Consider the following 24,401-nt stretch of genomic DNA (forward strand, 5'->3'; position numbering starts at 1 on the left):
CCTGCTGCAGCCCTGTGTCTTCCTTCACAGTCTGCAGAAAGGATATTTATTCCAACATGGTCCTTCATGGGCTGCAAGGAGACAATCTGCATCACCATGGTCCTCTCCACAAGCTATGGAGGAATCTCTGCTCCAGCACCTGGAGCATCTCCTTCTTCACTGACCTTGGTGTCTGCAGGGTTGTTTCTGACATATTTTTTTCTTAATTCCCCCCTCTCACAACTGCTGTGCAGCATTTGTTGTTGTTGCTTTTTTTTAACCTTTCTTAACCTTGCCACATAAACCTAGTAAAAGAGGAGAAAATATGCCTAACGTTTATAAAACTACTTTTGGGTAGCATTTTCACTGGTTGCTGCTTTTGTCACATGAGACTTGTGATATATTTCCACAGTGTCATCTTTGAAAAAAGAAATCTAGACCAAGGAAAAAAAATAAAAATAACCTTGATGTGTGACTTATAGAGAAGTGGGAGTCTATTTAGTGTAAGAGCATAAGATTAAATTTGCATTTGAATATTAAATTGAATTCTTGCCATTCCATTCAATCTTCATTAAAAAATACACTTCACAAACCAAGCATGCCAAATAGCATGAAATAATTGAAAATAAACAAGATTTAGCATTAAAAACAAATAATAAAATCTTACATCCAGAGTTGTCAACCAAGAGTCAAACGTGTTTTATCTGGTTTTACCAGATTGTTGTAATCCAGTTGTCAGCTTTCTTATACTCAATATTTAAGACGTAACAATCATTTTCTGTCTGGTATTACACTGATATTTACAGTGCAATTGATTGACACCTCTGCAAATCAGAGAGATGTAGTCCTCATCTGTGTGAATGCCATCTAATATGTACCCTTATGATAAAGGCCCATTAATATTTATGGCACACAAAGTGTTTTACTTTTATATTTTTTAAGTTAAATTGACATACTGAAAATATTTTGGAAATATAATTTTACACTGATAAATGTTGTCATTACCTTTGTGTTTAGGTTTAGGGTTCCAGGTTTGGAGTCAATACTAAATCTCAGAATAAGAGGAAAACCAAAAAGGCTTGCTCTTACTTGTCATATTTGTCTTCTGAAAATATTTCTGACTGTTTTAAAGTAAATAGATATTTCCCGGGTCTTCAATAAGTTTTGAGGGATCAGATGATTATGATTTTAAAACTAGATAATTCAGAAAGTTTTTCAAACTACTTTTTGTTGCTTTCAAAAGTCTTCTGAAAATATTCATCAATAAAATTCCTGTGTTTCTGTCATAATGTAATTTCATTCCTAATGAAATTTCAGAATTTCAGCATTATATGGCCTTCATAACTGTCAGGGTCTCTCTAATGATTGTTTTTCATTTTAAGCTCTGCTGTTCATGGATTTATGTTTGTTTGTTTGTTTGTTTTCTTCTAACTTTTTTCTTTCTTGTTTTGTTCTGTGTTTTTTTGTTTGTTTTTAGTGTATTTTACTGTTTCCTAAGCTGGACATAACATCTAAGTTCAGGACTTCCTATCTTTTTTGAATTGGTGACTTATTGTTGAAAACAAAACTGTTCTAGTTTCCACCTCTATTACATTTAGTATTGAAAAAGATTTTATTAGTTAGAATTTTATTAGAACAATGATGTATGTTCTGAGAGGCTGACAGAAAATGAAGTGTTTGAAGAAAAATTTTATTTGACACATATCGTAATACTATTTTCAACACCACATATTCTATCTATTTTGACCCATTAGTTGAGAAATACTGACGTATTAAACCAGACATCTACTATGGCATCATCAAAGATCAATGTGTTAGCTATATGCCATAACAATGTATTTCATACCTAGAAGAAATGTTTGTGATGTCTTGCTATTTACAATACTTGAATAACGAATAAGTGCTAAAAAATTGTGAAGTTATTGGACATACAATGTAGGTATCAATGGATACCTGTGTATCAGTACAGCATGCATACTACTGTACTGCTGAATTGGGATTACAAGTTGTACTGCCACTTTTACTTCAGAATTTAGTATTTTTAAAAAGTTACTAGGTGTTTAAATTAAACAGACATGTCCAATGAATAACCCTAAAATTTTGCTTTTCCTTTTGGAAGTAAGCTTTTCTGTTAATCTAAAATATCTAATGCATCACAAAAAGTACCAGAATTCCCAGTTGCTGTTGCTTCTTTCAATGTAAAGCAGCAAGTATTTACTGAGAATACTCTCAGACAGTGAAGACAGCCAGGTAACAGGTATCACTGCAGTCTTAATGTCTGATTTCTAACATTGTTTTCCCATACTGAAGATTTCCAAACTGATTTTCTACCCATTTACAATATTTCTGTTAAAAGTAAAAGAAAAAGACACCGTGATCATTTGAAAAGAATTACTTTAATCTTAAAGAACAATCTTTAAGGAAATTTAAAAGAATACATAATATTTTGTCTTTAAAATCTTGATGGTAACTCTCAGGACTGAAGCTGGAGACCTGACTATCAAAAAAATTACTTCAAAAGTTTATTAAAAGAGAAGCAGAGTTTCTTATGATAGAAGTATTTATCGTTATTGTGCAATATACTAATGGTGATTATTTCAATGATTTTTTTGTTCTAAATCTTAAGCCACATTTTAAAAAGCAGATATTTCTGTTAATTTTACACTGTCATTAAGTCAGTGGAATCTGGCCAAGACTTCAACTGTTTCCAGTTTGCATGGTTTTTGCATGTGTCATTACTTGAGAAGAGCTAGGCTTGGGGATTCCAAACAGGATTTTGTTGTATACTGTGAGGGTATCAAGGGCACCGTGGCTTCAGGAAAATTATCTGCATGTCCTTAGCCTTGCTTATAACAATTTTCAGGTTTTCTTTTAATGCATCTAAGTTTCTCTTATGTTTTCTTTGAATTTCTCACCTTCTGATGTTTGTTTCCTAGAGCTACCTTTTGCTTAAGCAGTAAAACCATGCATATGGATATAACAGATACTGCCTCTTCTGAATGAAAGTGTGACAGATTGTGTCTGTAAAAATGAAAACTACAATTAACTAATTTGAATCAGCACACAGGAAGTTTATCATTGTTACAAACACATTTGGCATTAAAAAGTTGTGTCTAGTAGTCTTCAGTATCAGATGCAAGATGGTCAAATCAGTCAGTTTCTCAGCGTGAAATATTGTATGGTGTTAATACTTCAAGAACTGGTCCCTGGAGAATCACTTGAGGAATAAAAGACTTTTAAAAAAATCTTCTGTTGATGCAATGAAGAGATTGCTTTACATATTAGTCTCTGGAATGCAAAACAGAATGTCAGTTATGATTGCAAAAGCTACAGCTAGCTAAATCTCTCAGTGCTGGTCTGAAAGTACAGTTACTCCTTTTCAAAATTAGTAAAGATAATGTGTTGTTGAACAAAGTGACTTTATATGTCAAACTTGTTTTCTTAATTGTTATTAAAAAAACACAATTAACTAATAGATAATCAATGAGTTACTTGGCAGTCTGTTGTACAGTGACTAAACACTGATAATTTAAATGTAAATTTATACATTAATATGTGATGCTAATAATTTTGTATTTCAGAGATTCAGCAAAGGTGGTTGTGCATTCAGCTGATGCATTTGCACCTGTGGCTTACCTTCGTTTTTTAAAATTGCACCTGGAGGATAAGGCAAGTAGACTCCAAATGTCATCTCCCTTTAAAGCTATGTGTTGTTGTTGATTTTTTGTCAAGATTTGGAGTTAAGCTACATATTCTCATGTTACTTTGAAGTAACTTTGTACATATTTAGTTGAATTTCTGAATTTGCCATAAGAAAAGTTCAACACAAATGCTTCCTTGTGTCAAATGAATGAAGGTAGTATATTTGTGTAGCATTTTTCATCCTGAAACCTCAAGGTGCTTCGTCAACATGGTGCAACCAAGCAGATATGTAACCTGTGTCATACAGCTAGCCACACCATGGAACACAGCTCTATTAGTAACTGTGTGACCAGTGTTGACTTGTTGGGAGGTGATATCTATTTATGCTGTTTTTGATGCAAAGTGACTGATTTTAAAACCTTCTGACTCACAAGTGGTTGAGGTTTTTTTGTTTGTTTGTTTGTTTTGTTTTGTTTAAAAAAAAACAAAAACAAAAACAAAAACACTGGTTGGTCATTTAATTTTTTCCATATGAACTATACATCTAATTAATGACTCTAAATCATGTAGAGAATATATAGTCATCAAAGAACTTAAGAGAATTCTTGGTAGTTCACTGGGATCGTTCTTTTAGCTTCTGATTCCATGGAAGCAGAACAGGAATAAGAACTCTAGTGGCTTAAATATTGCAAATTTTATGTGAGATAAGAAGGTCAAGTAAGTCATTTTTCCTATTTTTTTTTGTTGTTGTTGGAAAGAATGTCTCATGATCTTCCTGCTACTGTTGCAGTCATCTCTTTACAGGTCTTCCTACTTCTTTCTACACTTTGGTGATCACCAAACCTCTTTTAGGTTCAAGGATTGTTATAAAATGTTATTCAACGGATGTTTTACATCTCATCTGTTTTGAGCAACTACATTTCCATATTTTCTTCAATATCTGATACACTTTTTTACCTCTTTTTTTTTTTTTTCTTTCCAAACAGATACAATATCTACATTATTTATTTATTTATTTATTTGTTTGTTTATTTCATGATGACCTCAATCTTGCCACAGAAAGTAAATTGTATTTCACCCTGTCCATTTCTAGCTTGCGTTTCTTTCAAATATTTGTGTAGTAGAGTGTGGATGTTAACTAACTATGTGAGGCAAACCCATATACTCTGAATAAGAGAAAATTGGTGGTGGGGGCATGGTGGGGACTAGTGATAATAGATTAATATTTCTTTAAGGGCATTGACTTTATTGCTCCTGGCAAACTTGATGCTAACATACACCATACATCTCAGCAATGTGACAGGCTAGGGAAAATGAAAAACACAAAGCTTTATATAAATCAGGCAAAAGTCATATTAAAATGCATAACATTTTATATGAGAATCAAGATTTTACTTTTATCTGTTCAGAAGCTTTTTTTCCCTCATACGTAGATGTTTTAGATTTGGTTAAATGTTCACAGTTTCAAGTAGCATTGTAGTGAATCATATTTCAAATTCATTGTAGACAAAGCTGTCACATTCCCTAAGAGGTAAGGTTTACAGAGGCATGCCCTGGATTTTGGTATATAAACTAATGTCTTGTAGAGTTAAAAGGAAAATAGTCTGTTTTATGCCATGGCTGCCTCACAATGAAAAGTATCAGAATGTTTTGGCTATAGATTAATTTATTTTATGTCATGATAAAATAAGCTGGGTTTTCAAGAAGCTGTGAATATGGAGAACCAGTCAATCTTTCAGAGCATAGCATGTTACGAAGTTAGCACAGTTTAACTAAGTAATAATAGAGAGGCCTTCAAAAATGAAATGCCTGTAGGACTGTATTTTTTCTCACTATTTTGTGCTTACAAGTTCTATAAAAAAAATAAATATCAGTTAGTATTCAGCACTTGAAAGCCAATAACAAATCACTGCAGGGGAAAAAAAAAACAAAAACCACACCACTATTTTAGGAGGAGAATTAATTTTCATTTCAGGCTTTTAAGGGATTACTGAAAATTGGGCAAAACACTCTATTATGAGCAATGCATAAAAGTGGCCACTTATAGAAGCTCTTTGTAGAAACCATTAATAGTCTGCACAGTGATGTGTAATTCTAATAAGTATTATGATATCAGTTTTGTTATAATTTCAACTGATTCATACATATTTTTAACTTTTATTCTATTTATTTCTAACTTTTATTCTATTTTATCTTAGTTATGTTCTACAAGTGTTAGTTTTACATTCTTTAAATTTACTTTATAATCATTATGCAATTATAGCTAGTGTACCTTAGTCTCTGCTGTCTTTCCTCCTCTATAATGCATTTTCTTCAGATAAATCTCTTCATGTTTAACTACAAAGCCTGGGTAGAAATTTGCTTTAGATTGTTTCTGGCAGCAAAATGAGCCCTTGTGCCTGGGGGGAAATAACATTTTACTCACTGTTCTGGTTTAATACATTACTGTGCAACTTCAAGATGTATTTTTGCATAATAATTCAAGCTCTCTTTTTATGCCTCCTTCTTTCTTTCATTATTAGTGATACAGAAAAGACTAAAGGTATAATCAAACGTATTATTTTATTATTAGAACACTATTAAAAATTAGGTTAAAAAATGGTGTAAGAAAACTTTTTTTCGTAGGTATTCTTCAAAAACATTAAGAATAAATAATGCAAATAAAACACTCATGCCAAAAATTCATGGCTGTCTCATTTACTTCATTGTAAAAAAAACAAGGTCACTGCTGTGATATACATAATACACATATCTAGTTTCATTGCTATTTTACTTGGCTTTACTTTACTTGGATTGTGTCTTTTGCACGTTTAAATTGTTGAATGGGAAGCAATTTCAGAAGCATTTTCCAGCATTTTTTAAATCAAATGTATCAGCTTTTGTATTCGATACATATTTAATTTTTATATTTCCAAATAAGGTAAAATATAACTGTTTAAAAGTGCAATAACTATTTTTTTTTTCCTTTTTACATTGCCAGCAAAATGAACTTGCAAAACATTTGTATTTTCCCCATATTATAATGTTCTGTTACTGTGTTGAACTGTATTGGCTTTTAAATGATCAGAAACAGAAATGAAAGCTGCTGGAGCTTCTGTTGATTTGGTAATTCTTTCTGAGCATACTTCTGATACCAGTAGTGAACATATTAGCTATCATTCATGTTCTAATAATTGCTCTTGCCCACATTTAATAATGAATGCTCTGTTCTCTGAGTCCCAGTGGGTAGAAAGACAGATACATCAAATGATACAAGCTGTAAAACTGCAGCTCCTTAGGTTGGGGATAGTCCAGAATGAGAGGGAGCCATGTAGCTTTCTTGCTACATTTGGCACAAGGAAAGGAGCCTATTCGTCTGCACCAGATAATCATATCTGATGTGTACTTTCTTGTAGTAGGATTACTAATTCATAATATTGCATTGTATTTACCTACCATAAATTGATATTGCAAGGCTCATTTATTTTCCTGGTTGTAAAACATCTTGGCATGTTTTACATTGGTGGAACACATTTCAGTATTGCAAGCAGTTATGTCCCTGTCAACAAATCAATTTCACAGGTTAAATTGGAGACGAATGATTTTTAACATATTAGAAAAGGCACTTGGGAGATGTTTACATGCCTTTTGTACTAAAGGAGTGTGATCCTGCAGGTCAGATTTGATTCCACTTTGTAACCTCTTTCTGTCCAGTTTCTTCTAGCCTGAATTATTTTAATCAATCTCCATCTAGGACTTTAGCTTTAGGAATTAGACTTTTTAAGTGGTATTAAAGCGTACAGGAGGAAATTTCAAGTTGCAAAACATGTTTTGTTGGTGGCATTTTTTTTTAATACCTTGTCATCATTTAATGTTATTTCTACCTGGTAACATTTAATTTCCTTTCTGCATGGTAAAAATATGGGTAACTCCAGTTTGTTTGTTACAAGTACTTTTGTAAACTTTTTAAGAAATAACTGCAGAATTCTCTTCATTGTACAGTGATTTATTTCAAAATAAAGGATTTTCTTTCCTACTCCATTTGATTGCAGATCCAGTTTTCTGAAAAGGGATATATTTTTTTTCTCTTTTCATAATAAAAGTAGTTTATTTTAAAGTCTTTCATAGTATAGGACTTTCTGTCCTGTGTGTCTGTATACTGTACTTGAAATACTGCAAAGAGATGTATGTGGTCTCCCTCATTATATTTATTCTAAGGAGTTATGTTGTCAAGGTAAACCGCGAAGAATAAAGAGTCTTCCCTTATGTCTTGTGAGCTCTCTGCCACACTATATTCTCATTGCTGCTCAGTGGGAAACTATCAGTTTTGGAATTTTGTTGTGATAGGTTTTTATACCAGTTTTTATGGTGGCGAATATAAGCTTTTTAAGATGACAATCTGTTGTTTTCATAAAAGACCACTACATGGAATTTCAGCTGTATCAGTCAAAGTCCTAGCTCCCAGGCTTTTTCAACGGGAGAATTTGGATCTTGGAACGCTCGTGCATTTGCTTAACTTCATTCTGAGTGTGCTTACATCAATGACATGAGTTATGTGAATATAGTTAAACATATGCATGCATGCAGGCTCTGATCCAGAATTAGGTTGGTATCACAATGTACAGTGGGTGTGGGAGAAACAGTGTAACAAATGGGAAAATATATTGCTTCTGTGAAGTAACATGAAAATGTTATGTGGTAAAATAGGTTCTGTAAGATTTAATTAAAATGTCATTATAGCAAGCTTGATTTTTTTTTGTTGTTTTTAAAAAGATGAGAATATTATTCAGGGAAAGTTGGTCTATTTGTGACAGTCTGTAACTTTTAGTTTTACATTCTTAGATTATTTTCTCTGTCGACAGGAATGGAAGACCAACATTTGTATGAGATTTGAATATAGCTACTAAACAGAGTCTGGCAGCTCTACTTATGCTGGCATTGAGCCTGTTCTTCTAGTGCCAGGTTCCACACCTAATACTTCTGCTGAAGCCTACACCAGTGCTGCTGTTGAATGTGATTGATTACCTATGTTTCTGGAGCATTGTGGGCATCAGCCTTGAATGAATCATTGTGATGTGTCATAGCCATTGAAATGAACTGTAGTCTATAATTATTCTTATAGTCTTTGGTTCATGAGAAACCTTATAGAATTTCTAGTACTTCTTAGTAATTTCCAAAAAATTTCCAACTGACCAGCTGTTTGTGTAAAGGAATAAACACAGATATATAATTCCGTTATTTGTATCTGTGAAGCAATATTAATATGTTTCCCAACTTACAAAATATTGACATATTTAGGAAAAAAAAGGATGTGAATGGATTATATGAGAATTTCATATGGCATGCATTTGGGTTATATGTAACATTAACAAAGTACAAAGCTACACAGGAGTTCTGTAGGTTGCAGCAAACCAGTTGTGATAAAATCTGTGAGTCTTACTACATACTCATGAATTTTTTATGAAGTACATTTATAGAAAAGATGTTTAGAAACATAGTTGAAAACTATCTTCACAGATGGCATAAAAATGGAATAGGTGCTTGTTTCATATTCAGTGGTGTAGTGTCATGAATTCGGTCCTTAAGATTAGGGAATGGAGAGAAGTTACAGGTCTCTCATAGCATTTATACAAGATATCTACCTCTAGATTGCTCAGAAGGTACTTACGTAAAGCTTGAAACAGAATGACTGTCATGTTGTCAAGCTGGAACTTCTTTCTCCCTTTCCAGTCATCATGTTTTTACTTTCATAATGTTTTGTTATGAAAGTAAAAGTTTGTTATACCATATTGAAGGTAAAACCCAGGTGTCTTATTTAGAAGAAACAAGAACAAAAACAACACAGAACTGAGATAGTATCACTACTCACAGGTTAGGACCAAGAGATGCAAACTCAGTATATTGTATTAGTACCTTTTGAATGTCTGTGTTCCATGCTAATTTGTAGTTTCATGAGCAATGAAACTGGTGAAGGGTCTGGAAAACAAGTCTTATGAGGAGCATTTGAGGGAGCTGACATTGTTTAGCCCGGAGAAAAGGAGGTTTGGGAAACCTTATCTCATTCTACATATGTTAAAGCAAGCCTAATTATGTTACAGCAAGATGAGGATTGGTCTATTCTACCAAGCACCAAGTGATAAGACAAGAGGAAAATAGCCTTAAGTTGCACTAGGAGAGGTTTAGGTTGGATATTAGGAAAAATTTCTTCACTGGAAGGGTTGTGAAGTATTGGAACAGGCTCGCTATTGGAACGCGTATCAGGAAACGTACATGTAGCTGTAGAGCTTAGTGACATGGTTTAATAGTGCATTTGGCAGTGCTAGGTTAACAGTACTAGATCTTAGAGATCTTTTCCAAACTAGAAGAATCTGTGATTCTATGATGAACATTCATGTTGAAAGCAACCAACTCAATAAAACAGCCATTTGCAAGAAGGAGATGGTAGCAGTTATTGCACTTCATGCCACTGTATGGCCTGAATATTTCTATATAGGATCATCTTGTAAACTTTTTTTTTTTTTTTTTTTTTATCTTGGTTGTTGTGGCATAATCCAACTGGAGATCTATTTCTATTCCAGATTTATCTTCCTGCTTCTCTATTTTCTACCTGAAGGGCTGGGGCTCTCATGTGGCCCTCTGGTTGATGGCAAAATATATCAACTGATGGTAGTCGAAGGTGTAATTCAGTGAGTGGGAAATGGTATAGAAGCTGTTGGATGCTTGTATACTGTAATGTTGGAATACACATAGTGTTTGTGCTAAATTGCAGTTTTCATCTGCGCTATTATGTCACATTTAGTTGGCTTCTTTTAACCTCTCATGTACAATTGATTCACATAAAGTTGATTATTGCCTTGGCTGTGATGCCTAAGAGGAATGAATAAAATGAAGTCCAATCAAAGAACATCAGCCCCTCTTAGAGCATAGCTTTACTGTTTACAGTGCTTAAAAACTCTCCTTGAGCCCTTCTAGAGACAGCAGAACTGAGTTTCCTAGGAAATGACCTTTTTGTAATTTAATGTTTTGAGAATTTCCAAATACCCTGCTTTCACTTAACTGGATCCTTTCTCTATCCAGTGAAGTCAAATGTCAATGTAAATGTTGAACTCTCATCAGACTTCTAATTCATGCTATAAGTTTCTGCCTTTTTTTTTTTTTTTTTACTTTTTTTTCTTTTTTTCTTGAAGTGTAATAAATGGCTCAGTCTTCAAAATAGGACTATAATCAAAGTTTATGATTTTTATGATTTATTAAAGGAATAGAGGTAAGCAAACAGCGCTGGGTGCTCCAACAAGACACACACCAGTTACATCAAGCAGCTGATTTTTATGCTCCTAGGCTAATACATATTCATTACTACTTCTAAAAAAAACAGGGTTATTATAATTAGTTTCTGGAATCCAAACCCTCCTACTGGAGCATGCGTATCAGTCTCCGGTGGTCCTTCTGGGGGTCTCTGGTGGTCTCTCGTGCTGAAGGCTCATAGTCTTCTTCCCTCTTGTCCTTCTCCCTTGTCCAACTTGGCTGTATGTCAGAGACTTGTTCAATGTCCCCTGCAAGCTTTGTCTTTTAGTTGTTCTTCAGCTCTCCCCATCTTCTTAATCTCCTGGCTAGATATCAGAAACTTGCACAATGTCCCATGCAATAGTCATAATAGTTAGAAGTTATTCTGAAACCCCCCAGATATCAGAGACTTCAAGGAAAAGCCTACAAATACATTTCCCTTCAAGCTCTCTATTGACAGGAATTGCTAAAACATTCCTTTGCAAGGTACAAGAACTATATACATTAACCACCCTGTTTTTCTTAGACTTGTGGTTATACAAGGGTCTGTAGGACAGAAGGTCACATTCATCATACCATGCGGTCCTAGCATCGTTCCATATTGACACGAATCAGATGAACATATCTCACACTTGTGAAGTAAAATAATATTCAACAATTTCTGATCAATATTTAAGGACTTCTGAAAGCCTCATGTTTTGTCACCTTTTTGTCTTTTTTTATTTGGCTTTATCACCATTTTGTGAATTCAGTATTTAGGAAGCCTTCAATAAAATACGTATTTCAGATACTATATGAATGACCTCTGAGCAGAAATTATTGTTAGAATCGGGAGCTGCAGCATGAAGTGATGTGTGATTAAGGTTCATGGACAAATTCTGTCATAATTTATATTGTTTTTAGATTAAGAAAAGTAGTGTTTGCCAAGCTAGTGACCCCAACATCAACATACTTTGCAGATTAGGCTGCCTTGGAAAATCAGTGAATTGCCCCCACTGTATAAATCTTGGAAAATGTTGTTCTCTGTGTTTCAAAATTCTGAGCATCCCAAAATGTGTCAAGTTTGATGGAAAGGATACTCTTTCCTTGAAGTGAATGGAGCAAGACTTAGTTGCTGCATTTACTCAAGATTTATCAAGTTTTTAAAACTTCTTGCTAGTCCTTTTCCCGTTTTTCAAGTATTTATTTACATTGTTAATTATCAAATTGTTGCTTTTATATTTGTGTTCCTTCTTGCACTTAATTTATCTGTTTTTGTTTGTTTGTTTGTTTGTTTTAAGATAGCTGCACAATTGTGGTATAATGTTTCTTCATTATAATATTGTTCTATCTCTTATCTCAAGTCTTATCAGTTCTCATATCCATTGCTCTTATTTACGAAGGCTGCATTTTGATCTCATATGGTGTGTCAACATGAGTTTATTGTATTTTGCTAATTTAGCATTCTAAAGAGTGGGAAATCCTGTTGCTGTTCTGCCATGAATAATATTCTAAGCTTAGGTACACCTGGAGCTGTAGTATTTTTTGCAATCAAAACTGAAAATTTGAACGATGAAATCTGATAATTTCACACTGCTTGGCAAGCTGTTTACTTGGTTATTTTATGTTTGTCTTGAGCAGGGGGAGTCTTCAGATATGTTCAAGGTCAGTAGCTGTTCTTGTGATGTAACCTGCAATGATGGAGACATTTTACCTTCATCAGAAGTGGAGGAACCACAGAAAATCATTCCAATCATCTGGAAGTCTTTGAAGCATAATTCTTTGGATTTCAGTGAGTCTATAATACTTTATGCTTAAAAAACTTTATTGTTTTCTGAATGAAATTATTGTAATATAATCAGTCATTACAGTGGAAGGAATGAGCTTTATTTCGAAGGTCATTCCAACACCTGTACCCCAACTCTACAGTTTTAAATTGAAAGTAGAAAAGCAAACTCTAAAATGATCTATAAAATGCAACCATGTGACTTGCTTGCATGCTGCGAGTCTACCCCATTTGTAAAAGCAGCCTCGGGTATATGCGTGATCACGTTTAGCACCCTAACAAGCTACTGTCTCTTAGTTGAGCCACAGTAATAAATCATATGCCTCATACTATCATTGCCTGAAACATGAGGTGACTAATGCAAGATAAACTTGAATTCATAGATGGGTAACTCATTGAAGGAAGTACCACAGCATCACTGTTACTCTAAATCCAAAGAATAGTAACCTCTTCCTGAAAATTAAGTTTCATAGTGTAACAGTGTTTGTTATTGAATGCTGTTTAGGCACATGAATGTAGATAAATTCCTGATGGGTTGTTTGATTGTGTGGGGGGAAGCATTTGCTAAGATTATCAGAACCGTGTTAAACATTTAACTTCCATTAAAATTTGTCAGGTAACTTCGATAAGCTGTTTCTGTGTCACTTGAATACTTTTGAAAATTGTAGCTTTTCAATATAATTTCTTGTGACATTTCTGTCACAAAACACATAGAAAATTTGTAAGTTTGGGGAGAGGGAAGGGAAGGAGGAGAGAAGTACTGACATTTTCAGCTAAATGCCACTTCTAAGCACATTTTCTGAAGGCAGTTTTGGAGAAGTACCACTTGGTTTGACAAGTACCATTTGGAAGCTTTGATATCAGTACATTTACTTTTAATAGGTGCTTTATACCTATGTTTCTGTATATAAATTTTGAAGATCTTTTAACAGCCTGAGGTTTTGTGTTTTTTGTTTGTTTGTTTGTTTTCTGTAGAAGCTCTTCACCAAAATATAAATAGGTTCTTGGTTAATCTGACATCTTTCATCTTTGTAATCATAGTTCTGTACTTCATTTCACATAGCTAAGACATTTGGAAGCTCAGGAAAATCCAGGAATGGTTACCAGTGGTTTTCAGGTATCACTGCACATTTTCTTCCATCAAAAGGCAAAACCACACAAGAGGCAACAAGGGAGGCGTTTTCTTCTCTCCAAGGTACTTTTTTTCATTTAATCCATTATCTGCTGTTAATAGTAGTTCTTAAAATATGTATTGTCATATGTTTTGGTAACTTTAAATAGTGTGGTTGTCAGTGTGCCATCTCAGTTAGTGTTTGATTGGAATCGTTGTTGGCTTTAATACTGAACACATTGTAATTTGACTGGTTTTTGAAGACCCTGGAAAGCCAGAGTAGTGATCATATCACTGTGATGCTATTTCCATAGTGCTTACTTGCTTTATAGCTTGCTTTATAGCTTTCTTGCAATATATACTATGTGTGAGAGTGCATGTGTGTTATGGGTGCTGTCTACTTGCTAAAGCACTTTTGTAGCTACCATAATTTTAAATTAAGTTTTCTAGAAAGCTGTTGAACATTTTGGCATCTAGGATTAGGTCAGTAGTAGTAAATCTTATTTATATTCTTAATGCAAAGAAGAAATTGCTTTCTTGGGATTCATGAAATCCAGGTTCCTTACTATCCTCTCCTTGCAGGACAAAATATTCACTTTTTTTTTTTCAGTCTAAATTCTAAATAAAGCATATTTCATAGGCTTGTTTTCATTCATTAAAATGGAAATAATTCTTATTATGCAAATAGGTAGTCTCATATTCTTGCTCACAAAGTCTCATGAGGTATAGTCCTCTAAAGTTTTATGTTTGAAATGTGCAGCTGATTTCATGCCTGAATATAGGATAAGAAAGAAACCTTCAACATTTTTCAGAAGTTGTACTTTCTCAAAGGCTCTCACACTGGGTTTTAATTGCTTGGAAATCAGACAGCTAGGTGTGATTTAACTTTTAGTAAAAGGCAGCAGTATTTAGTGTAAATCTTACTGGCACTATTTGTAAATTGAAGTGAAAGGGTTTTTGTTTTCATTACATTTGAATGGAAATCTGCCAGTAAAATATTATATATTTTTACTATAGCATCTATCAAAAGAAGAACTAGACTATGACTGGTTCAGTGGCCTGCTGCTTCCAGCAAATTACTTGCATTAGCTGTATTATAGTCAGGAAAAAATAGTAATTTTTCATGTAATTCTTGGTAGGAAATGTCATTTCTCACATTTCCTTTCTGACTATCTTCTTTTTGGAAGAGGATGTGGAAGACTGGATGAATTAAGGTTCTGTCATGGCAAAACAAGCTGTTTTGAGAACTTCACTGATCTGCAGATATGCACAAAGCTTTGTCTGAATTCATACTTTTGATCTATATAGCAGTTCAGTCCTTTATACTGTAAAAATGGAACAGCCACAGTCCTTTTAACCTTCTCTTTAAAGGGTTAACTGATTTAAAAATCTCTAAAGAGAATAAGTGCTGCCTAAAGGATTCAGAAATGGAAATTTCTGGACATTATGAAACACACAATTGTTCTGTCAAGTAGATAGAGTTCTTCCATGAAAACAAGAACAGGAGGGAGTTCAGTACATTAATCTTCACATTTATTTTCTTAAACTATTTTTTAAAACTTTCATTTAGATGTGATCAGAAGATGACAAAGATTGCAGTGCTTTACATATAAATATATAAATAATTTTTTACATGTAAATATGTAAATAATTTGGAACGATGACTCAAATGGTTTAAAATTCAAGAAAGGCTGTATGATTTCCTGGTGTATTGTGGAAATGTACTAAATAATAGCCCTCAGAAGAAGAACATACTGTTAAGAACCCAAGTGGTGGGTTTGTAACTGGTTTATCACTTATGCTTTCATACTAGATACTTTGGATAGGTCAATTTTATTCTGCTTACAAGCTAGGGAGAGATTATTTCCCATCATTCCTCTAATTCATGCAGAAAAAATGGGGATTGTACTTTGACTTTAAGAAGATTTTTTTTATAAAGCTAAAAATAGTGAATTTATCAAAATCTCTTTGCCTTCAACCTGCTCTTATACTGTTACAGTTTCACAAATTAGTTTGTTGGCTTATGCATTTTAAATTTATACTTTTTTTCTGTTAAATACTTCAGATAATGCTGCAGACCCAATCTTTTCTTGACTAAAATGCTGGCTGGAAATTTTAAAAATATTATCTTCTCCTTGAGTGATAAAATAATAGCTGGTATTGACATAGTTGTTGCTATCGGGCAATTTTCAAATACGTTTATTTTTAAATCCAGAATTAGATGATCTTTAAGGTCCCTTCCAACCCAAACCATTTATATTTCTGAACAGAATTATCACTGTGTGTTAATTTCTCATCTGATTATTTCTGGAGATGTATCTTGACTTCATAAGAGTTCTATGTCAATTGCTTTATAATCTCTTGTATCACTTAGTGGGGACTGTATTTTTTTGTCAGTGAGAATTCCCCTCTTCAGATTGCTATCACTAATAGCGGTTTGACTAAATAAAGCTGAGACATTTAGAGCAAAACTCAGTACTGGTGTGACCACATCAACCTTCATGGAAGTGTGCCAACTCTTGAACTGTATTTAAAGCATTAAAGAACAAGATCTGCCAATCTATGCTGACAAGAGCTTTGCATAGGTCGTTTAAGTTTGGTCACAGCTATATCTTCTATATTTCTTCACTTCTTTCAGAGAAGACTTAGGTCTTCATTTTGTTTCTATTGCTCATGAGTTATAAAGGTACACACTGCAGAGCTGATCCACATACCTTTTTATGGTATTGACTATGTAAGAGTAATACGTTCTCCTAAAGTGCTATGACTGGAAGCTTCTATGCATGCACATTCAAGTGATTTTGAATTCCCAGGATCTTTTCTTTAATTGTACGTGCTTGTTTTTCTGCGCTCTTACCATTCCTTCATTTCTCCTGTGGCCACTTCTGTTTCCTATTGTGTGTCTTGCCGTTTATAACTCTTTGTTTATGCAGAGGTTATTACTGCAGTGTTGTTTTTCTTTTAAAACAGCTTAGGAAAGCATCACTCTGGAATAATCATATAAATACTTGATCTTTTTTTTGAAGAGGATGACTAAAAGACCTCTTATTGTCCCTTCCAGTTTTGTACTTTTGTGATTCAAAGTCCTTCATAGATTACTAGCTGTTGTAGTCTGAAAAACAAAACAATGGGGAAAAGAAAAAATAAAAAAAAAAAAGATAAAACTGCAAAAAAATAGGAATATAGCATACCTATATGCATTAATGCATGATATGTTTTTTGGAGTAAGAATTCACCTCTGTGTGGATAGAATTTATTTGTGATATATTTTTGCATATTAAAAAAAATTAACATGAGAGAATTTCATGAAAAATTGGGTATAATGTAAGGAAAGGTAGTATGTTGCAAAGCCTTCAGTCATGTTTAGACAACTAGTTGTTATCAACTTGTTTTGTTGACAAACACAGGTTGCCTGTGTTGTCTTTCTGCACACATTTAAAATATTTCATCTTTAACAGCTATGTTATTTTTGTTTTGCAGCTAATATGACTTCATTGGGATTGAAACTAAAGGATATTATTTTGGTTCATCTGTATGCGAAGAACATGAAAGATTTCAATGTTATAAATTCAGTTTATGTGACAGAATTTGATTTGTGTCCACCAGCAAGGTAGGATTAGACTACTGTTATAATATATTTATGATACACTGCAATATGCTATATTATTGTTAGCACATTTATGAAACTTTTGTACAAATATTTGTGTTTCACAGACTTGTAAGTACAGTTCTGCTGCCTTTTGGAGTAATCACATCACAAGTGCTAAAGTCAAAAACACTAGGGTTGGAAATTCTTGCCGTCATATTTTCCATAAGGTTTATAAGTGCCCCTTGTATGGCCTTACAGAAAAGTAATGCATATATTGAGAGTTTTCAGTTCTCTTTTGTTACTAGGTTGAGCTGACTGGTCTTTTGTCTTGATGGGGTTCTATTTGCGTGTTTGTTTGCTTCCCTTATCTGCTGGCAGTGCTCATCCTAATGTAGCCCAGGATGCCAACCAGCCCTCTGCCACAAGGGCACATTGCTGGCTTATGCTCATCTTGTTGTGCACTAGGACCTCTACAAGTCCTTTTCTGCAAAGCTGCTTTCCAGCTGGGCAGTCACCAGCATGCACAGGTGCCTGGGGGTTGTTCTTCCCCAGGTACTGTATTTTGCAATTCTTCTTGAGATGCCTGAGGTTCATGTCAGCTCATTTCTCCAGCCGGTCCATATCTCTCTGAATGGCAGCATGGCCCCCTGGTGCAAAACAGCCACTCCTCTGTTTCGTATCATATGCAAACTTGCTGAGGGTATACTCTGCCCTATCATGCAGGTCTTTAATGATGCATAGATTAAAACAGCTTGGAAGGATCCTCTAGAAGTCACCTAGTCTAACCCGCTCTTCAAAGCAGGGTCAACTAGGAAGTCAAATCTCATGTCTTGTTCATATTTTTTAAAACCAACAATTCGGAAATCTTCAAATGTAAAATAATATATAGTATACTCCCATTATGAAGTGCAGTATAGTCATGTGAATTTTAAGTGTAGTGTGGCAATGGTTAAAATATATTGTTAAGATAATGTATAACATGATAGATTCACATTCTCCTGATCATCTGTTCTGTCTGGGTGTTGGAAGAGATTACAGAGAGCAGGCAGATGCTTCTTTGAAATACTAACTGTAGTCCAGGCTTACCAAATAACAGAAGAATAGTGTGTTGGTTGTGTGTGCCTTAGCAGGAAGGGTCTAGTTCCAGCTGTTAACTACATGGTAATGAATCTCCACTGCTTAAGAGAATCTTAAGTTCGCTTTATGACACTTACCCTTATCCCAGTTTAGCTTCCTTCATTTCTCATTCTGCTGCATGTCTTGGGCCTCCACATTTGCATAGTCAGCCATATAGTTTTCCGTGACTTCTCAGAAAGGTCATAAATAACAGGTAGAAAGATTAGGAAGTTGCAGCAGGAAAAGGCTTTTTATGATTATTTTATAGAACATAGAGATTTATGTTGCATTTTAGCTAAGAGAAAAATTATGCAGTAGTTTGCATGGCTGCATCATGGCATTATGCACAGAGACCTGATTGTGAGAGCTCTCACAAGCAATATGCTAGAAGCACAGACTCAAGGGTGTGGATCTACACTAAATTTGCAAAATTGTCTTGAAAATTTACCAGCCCAAGCAGAAAATCCATTCATCCATGCTTATGATGATGGTAATGAAGAAAAAATACAGTATTTGCATGGGGGAGGAGGAGAGAAAGATTGTTTTCTTGGAAGAAATAAGCAAGACAAGAACACAAGAAGAATTTTGTAAGGTTATATTACATGATATGTAAAGAAACCAAGTAATTTTTGTTGGATTCCTGCTGAGAGATAAATGACTTTTTTATGCATGGACTGCAAATATAATTATTTTTCTGGCTTTGAAATGTCAATTTTCTTTTTTCTTTTTTTTTTTTTTCTTTTTTCTTTCTACACACCCAACTTCCCACACCCCCCCATACACCCTGTTTTCTCACTGGCCAGAGGCAACAGAATGACTGTCTTTCTGTCCATCCAGGCACAGTCTTCCTTGGAGCAAACAATAGTGAACTTTATCAATTAATGCTTAAGCAGGTTTTCTATGCCATCATAAATGTCTATCTGTCATACAACGTAAAGTAAAACAGAAAAATATGCTCAGTATTGTATTATAACATGTAAGGAGGGTGTAAAGGAACAATAAACTACTTCATACCATTAGAAAACTGAACCTTTAGTCCAATTGTTGGAAGAAGATGCAGAGAAAAACATACGGAGATAAGACTATGACAAGGGTATTCTCAAGCTGAAGGCTGCTTAGCATAATTTACCTGACATTCCCAGAGTTGTGTGGTCAAAGTTTTCGTAGTAATAGAACTCATATATTCTTAATAAAATGATACACATAACAATAACGAAGCAGGAATGAGACACTGGCTATCATACTAGATTCTCCTTGGTGATGCAAATCATCTTGTTGAAGGTGTGAAGCTGATCATCATTTAGAGAGAAGATAACAGCTAGAAGGTTACTGTGATACTGTAGCTTTATGTTATGTTTCTGAAAAAAAAAATCATTATCTAAAATAAAAAACAAAAACATGGGAAATAAATGCTGGAAGTTGGTACAAGCAAACTGTTTGAAAAAATATAATTGTCTTGTGTTTTCAGAGTGTGTGTGGAAACTCTGTTACCTGATGGAGTACTATTTTGCATTGATTGCCTTGCACATAGCAATGACATCGCAGCAGATGGCATGTTAAGTGATGAAAAACTGGTCTTGCATGTACAGAGCATATCCCACTGGGCACCTGCTAGCATAGGACCTTACAGTCAATCCATCAAGGTAGGGAATCTTTGTTACTTCATTTGAACTATATGTCTGTTTACTGAGATGAGTACAGTTATAAAGTCTTTCATCCCAACTGCATCTGCAAAAGAAAGAAAGTATGAAAGTTTAAGTGAAGTATTATTGTTGACTGTAAAAAATGAAAATGAATATTTCAAAGCTATATTTTCAAAATTTATCAGTAAAACAAAAGCTACTGTGCATCACAAGACAGATTAAATTTTTCTGTGCAGAGAATCTCAAGAACAGCATACTTTTTGTTGTTTGTTATAATTAGACCAAGTAATTGTCTCATGGTTTTATAATCTGACTAAAATATAAACACACTTAAGCAACAACCAAGGATATTTGAAATTTGTTTAAAGTGAGAAATTCAAACTTTTTGTAGGTAAGTTAATCCTACCATTCCTATTCAGTGAAATCCTTACTGAGGCTCTTGGTACTGTTTAACCATTTGAAAGTATACCAAGGTTGAAAAACTTATTATTATTATTATTATTATTATTATTATTATTATTATTATTATTATTATTATTATTATTATTATTATTCTCTTATTATTATTCTCTTATTATTATTATTCTCTTATTATTATTATTATTCTCTTCCAATTAATAATAAAGTGAATCAAATCTTGCATACTATTTAAAGAGCATGAAAAGGAGGCAGTAAAGTATCATTGATAAAATTGACCAAAAATTTCAATGAAAGCTTTTTTCTATTCAGACTAATATGGTACCAAGATATCCACTTGTCCAGCTAGTACCATTTTAACAGATGATGAAATCTCACCTTTTCTATTGTAAAAACTGTATATATCTTTTCTTACCAATATTCCTCTTGTCCACATTGTGTCCTCTGGACACAATGTCCAGACCAACAGTACTCTGAGGACAAAAAGTTTTTAAAAAAAAAAGTAAATAAATGAGATTTACCATGATAGTGTCCTTCTGACAGAAACCAAACAACGGTGGCAGAATGATATAAGAATTTAAATACCATTTGAAGTATTAATAGCAAAATCAGACATTCTTCCTCTTTTAGGTTTAACATTCTTTAAAAACAACCTCAGTGTTTCTAAGAAATAGATATAAACTGTTGAAAGATACAATTTGACTGACTGACTTAAAAGAGAAAAACTGAGATAATTCAATATATTTTTCTTGGTGCACCTGTTCTGTTATTGCAGAACACTCTGACAATGTCTGTGTCAACACCTGGAATGTAAGCTACATTAGAACTACTGTAAAGGCTGATTTCAGTATTATATAACAAATGCCTAGGACTTTTGGTGTAGCATTTTATTTTCCAGTTATATTAGCTGGTGTAATGAAAGATAGTGTGTCTCTCTATAAACCTAACCTCACAGTACCCTAATGAGAGATTAAAGACTCTGTGCTGCTTTTGTCAGTCTTATTGACCGTCTTTCAGACCTTTCAATATATGAGAACCCTGTAGTAGTGAATTTTAACCATGTTTTACAAAGAATGAAGAAATCTGCATTTTTTCAATTTTTGTTACACTTACAGGACCTGACATATAATTCTGGGAAACTATCAGTTAGGCAGAATTAAATTTTTACATTTACCACTGCTCTCATCGTGCTTTCGATACTTGTGTGGAGAGTTTAAGATGATACTGAGAGAGAACTGTATGGTCCTTTTGCCCTCATGCTTGGAGATGTACTTTGTAAGCAGACTTTCAAAGTGTTCTAATTATATCCTTCTAATACAAGTACCTGAGAGTCTCTAGGCTATATTCTGTCTGGGAATGTGCAATGATGGCGGTTTGCTTTCATCCAGGCCTTTGTTCAACAGCGGACACAGTTTGTGCTGGTCGTTGATAAACTTAGCTTAGTATTTTTACTAAATATATTTCATATTTTTACTTCTCACTCTTTTTTATCGTAGTATTATTTTATTTACATGCTTTAATTGTGTTTTACTAGTGGATTAGTGTCAAGACTATCTGTAATTGATAGTTTGTATGGAAACAGCTTCCTTATAATCTTCACAAAAGCTAACAGGACTGTTGTGTATTAAGGAGGTAAACACGAAGATCCAGTGTTAGTAGTGAGAAATTTAGACTGAGTTTATTCATGATTACGTATTTTGTGATTGCATTCTTTGAACATTTAATAACTGTAAGCATAGGTCATAAAAACAAACAAACAAAAAACAGCCCAGTGCAGCACTGAGATACTAACCACAAATGCTTATGTATGAATACATGGAAACTTGATAGTGTTTTTACCAGATTTTCTTCTAGTAAGTTAATGTAATTTAAAAATATATGTGAACTTATATTTTTTTTTTTGTTTTGGCAACGTTTCTTAATGTTTTTTTTTCTATCTGGAAACGAACAAGAGAACTGCAACAGTAGAATTAATTGTACTCATATTCTACAATAATTGTTTTTTCCTTTTATTTTTTTCTGATCATCGATGCATAACAAATTAAAGGATAAGTACTGTGGGAACAATAGTAGGAATAAATAATCTTGTGTCTGATCAAAGGCAGTGATACTTGCAGTAGTTCTAATGTTTCCCTGCTAAGACTCCATTCTTTCTCTTACTGTGAAACTGAAAATGGTCCAATACAGCTTAGTGCACGGTCTGTATCATATGGCTTTAAAAAGAGAAAGTGGTGTTGGAAATAGCTTTGTCTATTATTTTCCTAGGACAGATTACCTGGCTGCTTAATCTTACTGGTTGCAGTTTTCCAAAAACATCCTAAGCTGTTATTAAACAAATTGCATATTTTAATGAATCCATGCATTTAGGGATGCATAGGTTATCCTTGTAAGAGGACGCATAGGTTTTCCTTGTAAGAGGACGCATAGGTTATCCTTGTAAGAATATCGGCTGAAGAAGGATGAAGATGTACAGACATTAGAAACATTTTATTAGCAAATCAGAGATTAAAAAGATCATAGTATAATTCTTAGATATAACTGACCCTTTAAAATACTTTATTTTCACATTCATACAGCCGATAGTTGTCTGCCTCCTTCCCGTCCGTTGTGACTGAGCAACAACATTTTGTGTCTTTTAAAGGTGGATTGATTTGTCCTGAATATGATGCAAACTATCTAAAGTGAAGAGTGAAAATAAACCTAGATTTTCTCTTCTGATTTCATTGTGCTAACCTTATGAGACATTACTGTATGTTTTCAAGTTTTGAACACAGTACTTGGTTAGATACAAGCAGTTTAATTTCTATGAGAAACTCATAGAGGACAATTTTATTTTAAATATGGGCATCTCTACTACTCTTGTATGAAATAAGGTAGAGTCACAGAATCACAGAATTTTCTAGGTTGGAAGAGACCTCAAGGTCATCGAGTCCAACCTCCAACCTAACGCTAACAGCCCTCCACTAAACCATATCCCTAAGCTCTACATCTAAGCGTCTTTTGAAGACTTCCAGGGATGGTGACTCCACCACTTCCCTGGGCAGCCTGTTCCAGTGCCTCACAACCCTTTCAGTGAAGAAGTTCTTCCTAACATCTAACCTAAAACTCCCCTGGCTCAACTTAAACCCATTCCCCCTCGTCCTGTCACCAGGCACGTGGGAGAACAGGCCAACCCCCACCTCGCTACAGCCTCCCTTGAGGTACCTAAAAAGAGCGATAAGGTCACCCCTGAGCTTCCTTTTCTCCAGGCTGAACAAGCCCAGCTCCCTCAGCCGCTCCTCGTAGGACTTGTTCTCCAGGCCCCTCACCAGCTTCGTCGCCCTTCTCTGCACCCGCTCAAGCACCTCGATGTCCTTCTTGTAGCGAGGGGCCCAAAACTGAACACAGTACTCGAGGTGCGGCCTCACCAGAGCTGAGTACAGGGGGACGATCACCTCCCTAGCCCTGCTGGTCACGCTGTTCCTGATACAAGCCAGGATGCCGTTGGCCTTCTTGGCCACCTGAGCACACTGCTGGCTCATATGAGTCAACTAAACACTCAAAAAATGCCTATGATTTTATATCTTCTGGGAATATCAGAATGAAAAAGGTCCATATGTGGAATTTCTCAGGTTATTATGAGCAAAAGGAGATTAAACATAGGTTTCACTGTATCATAGACACTTGTTTCCAGAACGATCTTATGTGAGCCACTGATGTCTTCATTACTTGTGGAGGTTTGTTTTTCCAGGGTTCCAGTAGCGTATAAGTCTGCCATGTAGAGAGGAGTGAAGCAAATTGTGAGTATTGTTTACTGTTCATATGTTTGTTTATTTGATTTTTGCAATCTTGAGAGAGGGTTCTGGACAAAAGGATGTGTTCTTATATGATGTAAAT

General features: G+C 34.4%; 1 protein-coding gene across 3 annotated transcripts in view; it reads left to right on the top strand.

The window, feature by feature from the left end:
- Positions 1 to 24,401, top strand: part of DPH6 (diphthamine biosynthesis 6) — a 205,239-nt gene that overhangs the window by 76,386 nt on the left and 104,452 nt on the right. For all 3 annotated transcript variants that reach the window (XM_032189005.1, XM_032189006.1, XM_032189007.1), the window contains exons 8-12: positions 3,561 to 3,648; positions 12,505 to 12,655; positions 13,713 to 13,844; positions 17,241 to 17,370; positions 19,934 to 20,108. In XM_032189005.1, the coding sequence (XP_032044896.1) occupies positions 3,561 to 3,648; positions 12,505 to 12,655; positions 13,713 to 13,844; positions 17,241 to 17,370; positions 19,934 to 20,108 (676 nt within the window). The remainder of the gene's footprint in view (positions 1 to 3,560; positions 3,649 to 12,504; positions 12,656 to 13,712; positions 13,845 to 17,240; positions 17,371 to 19,933; positions 20,109 to 24,401) is intronic.

Source organism: Aythya fuligula, chromosome 5, assembly GCF_009819795.1.
Source record: "Aythya fuligula isolate bAytFul2 chromosome 5, bAytFul2.pri, whole genome shotgun sequence".
Lineage (NCBI taxonomy): Eukaryota > Metazoa > Chordata > Aves > Anseriformes > Anatidae > Aythya > Aythya fuligula.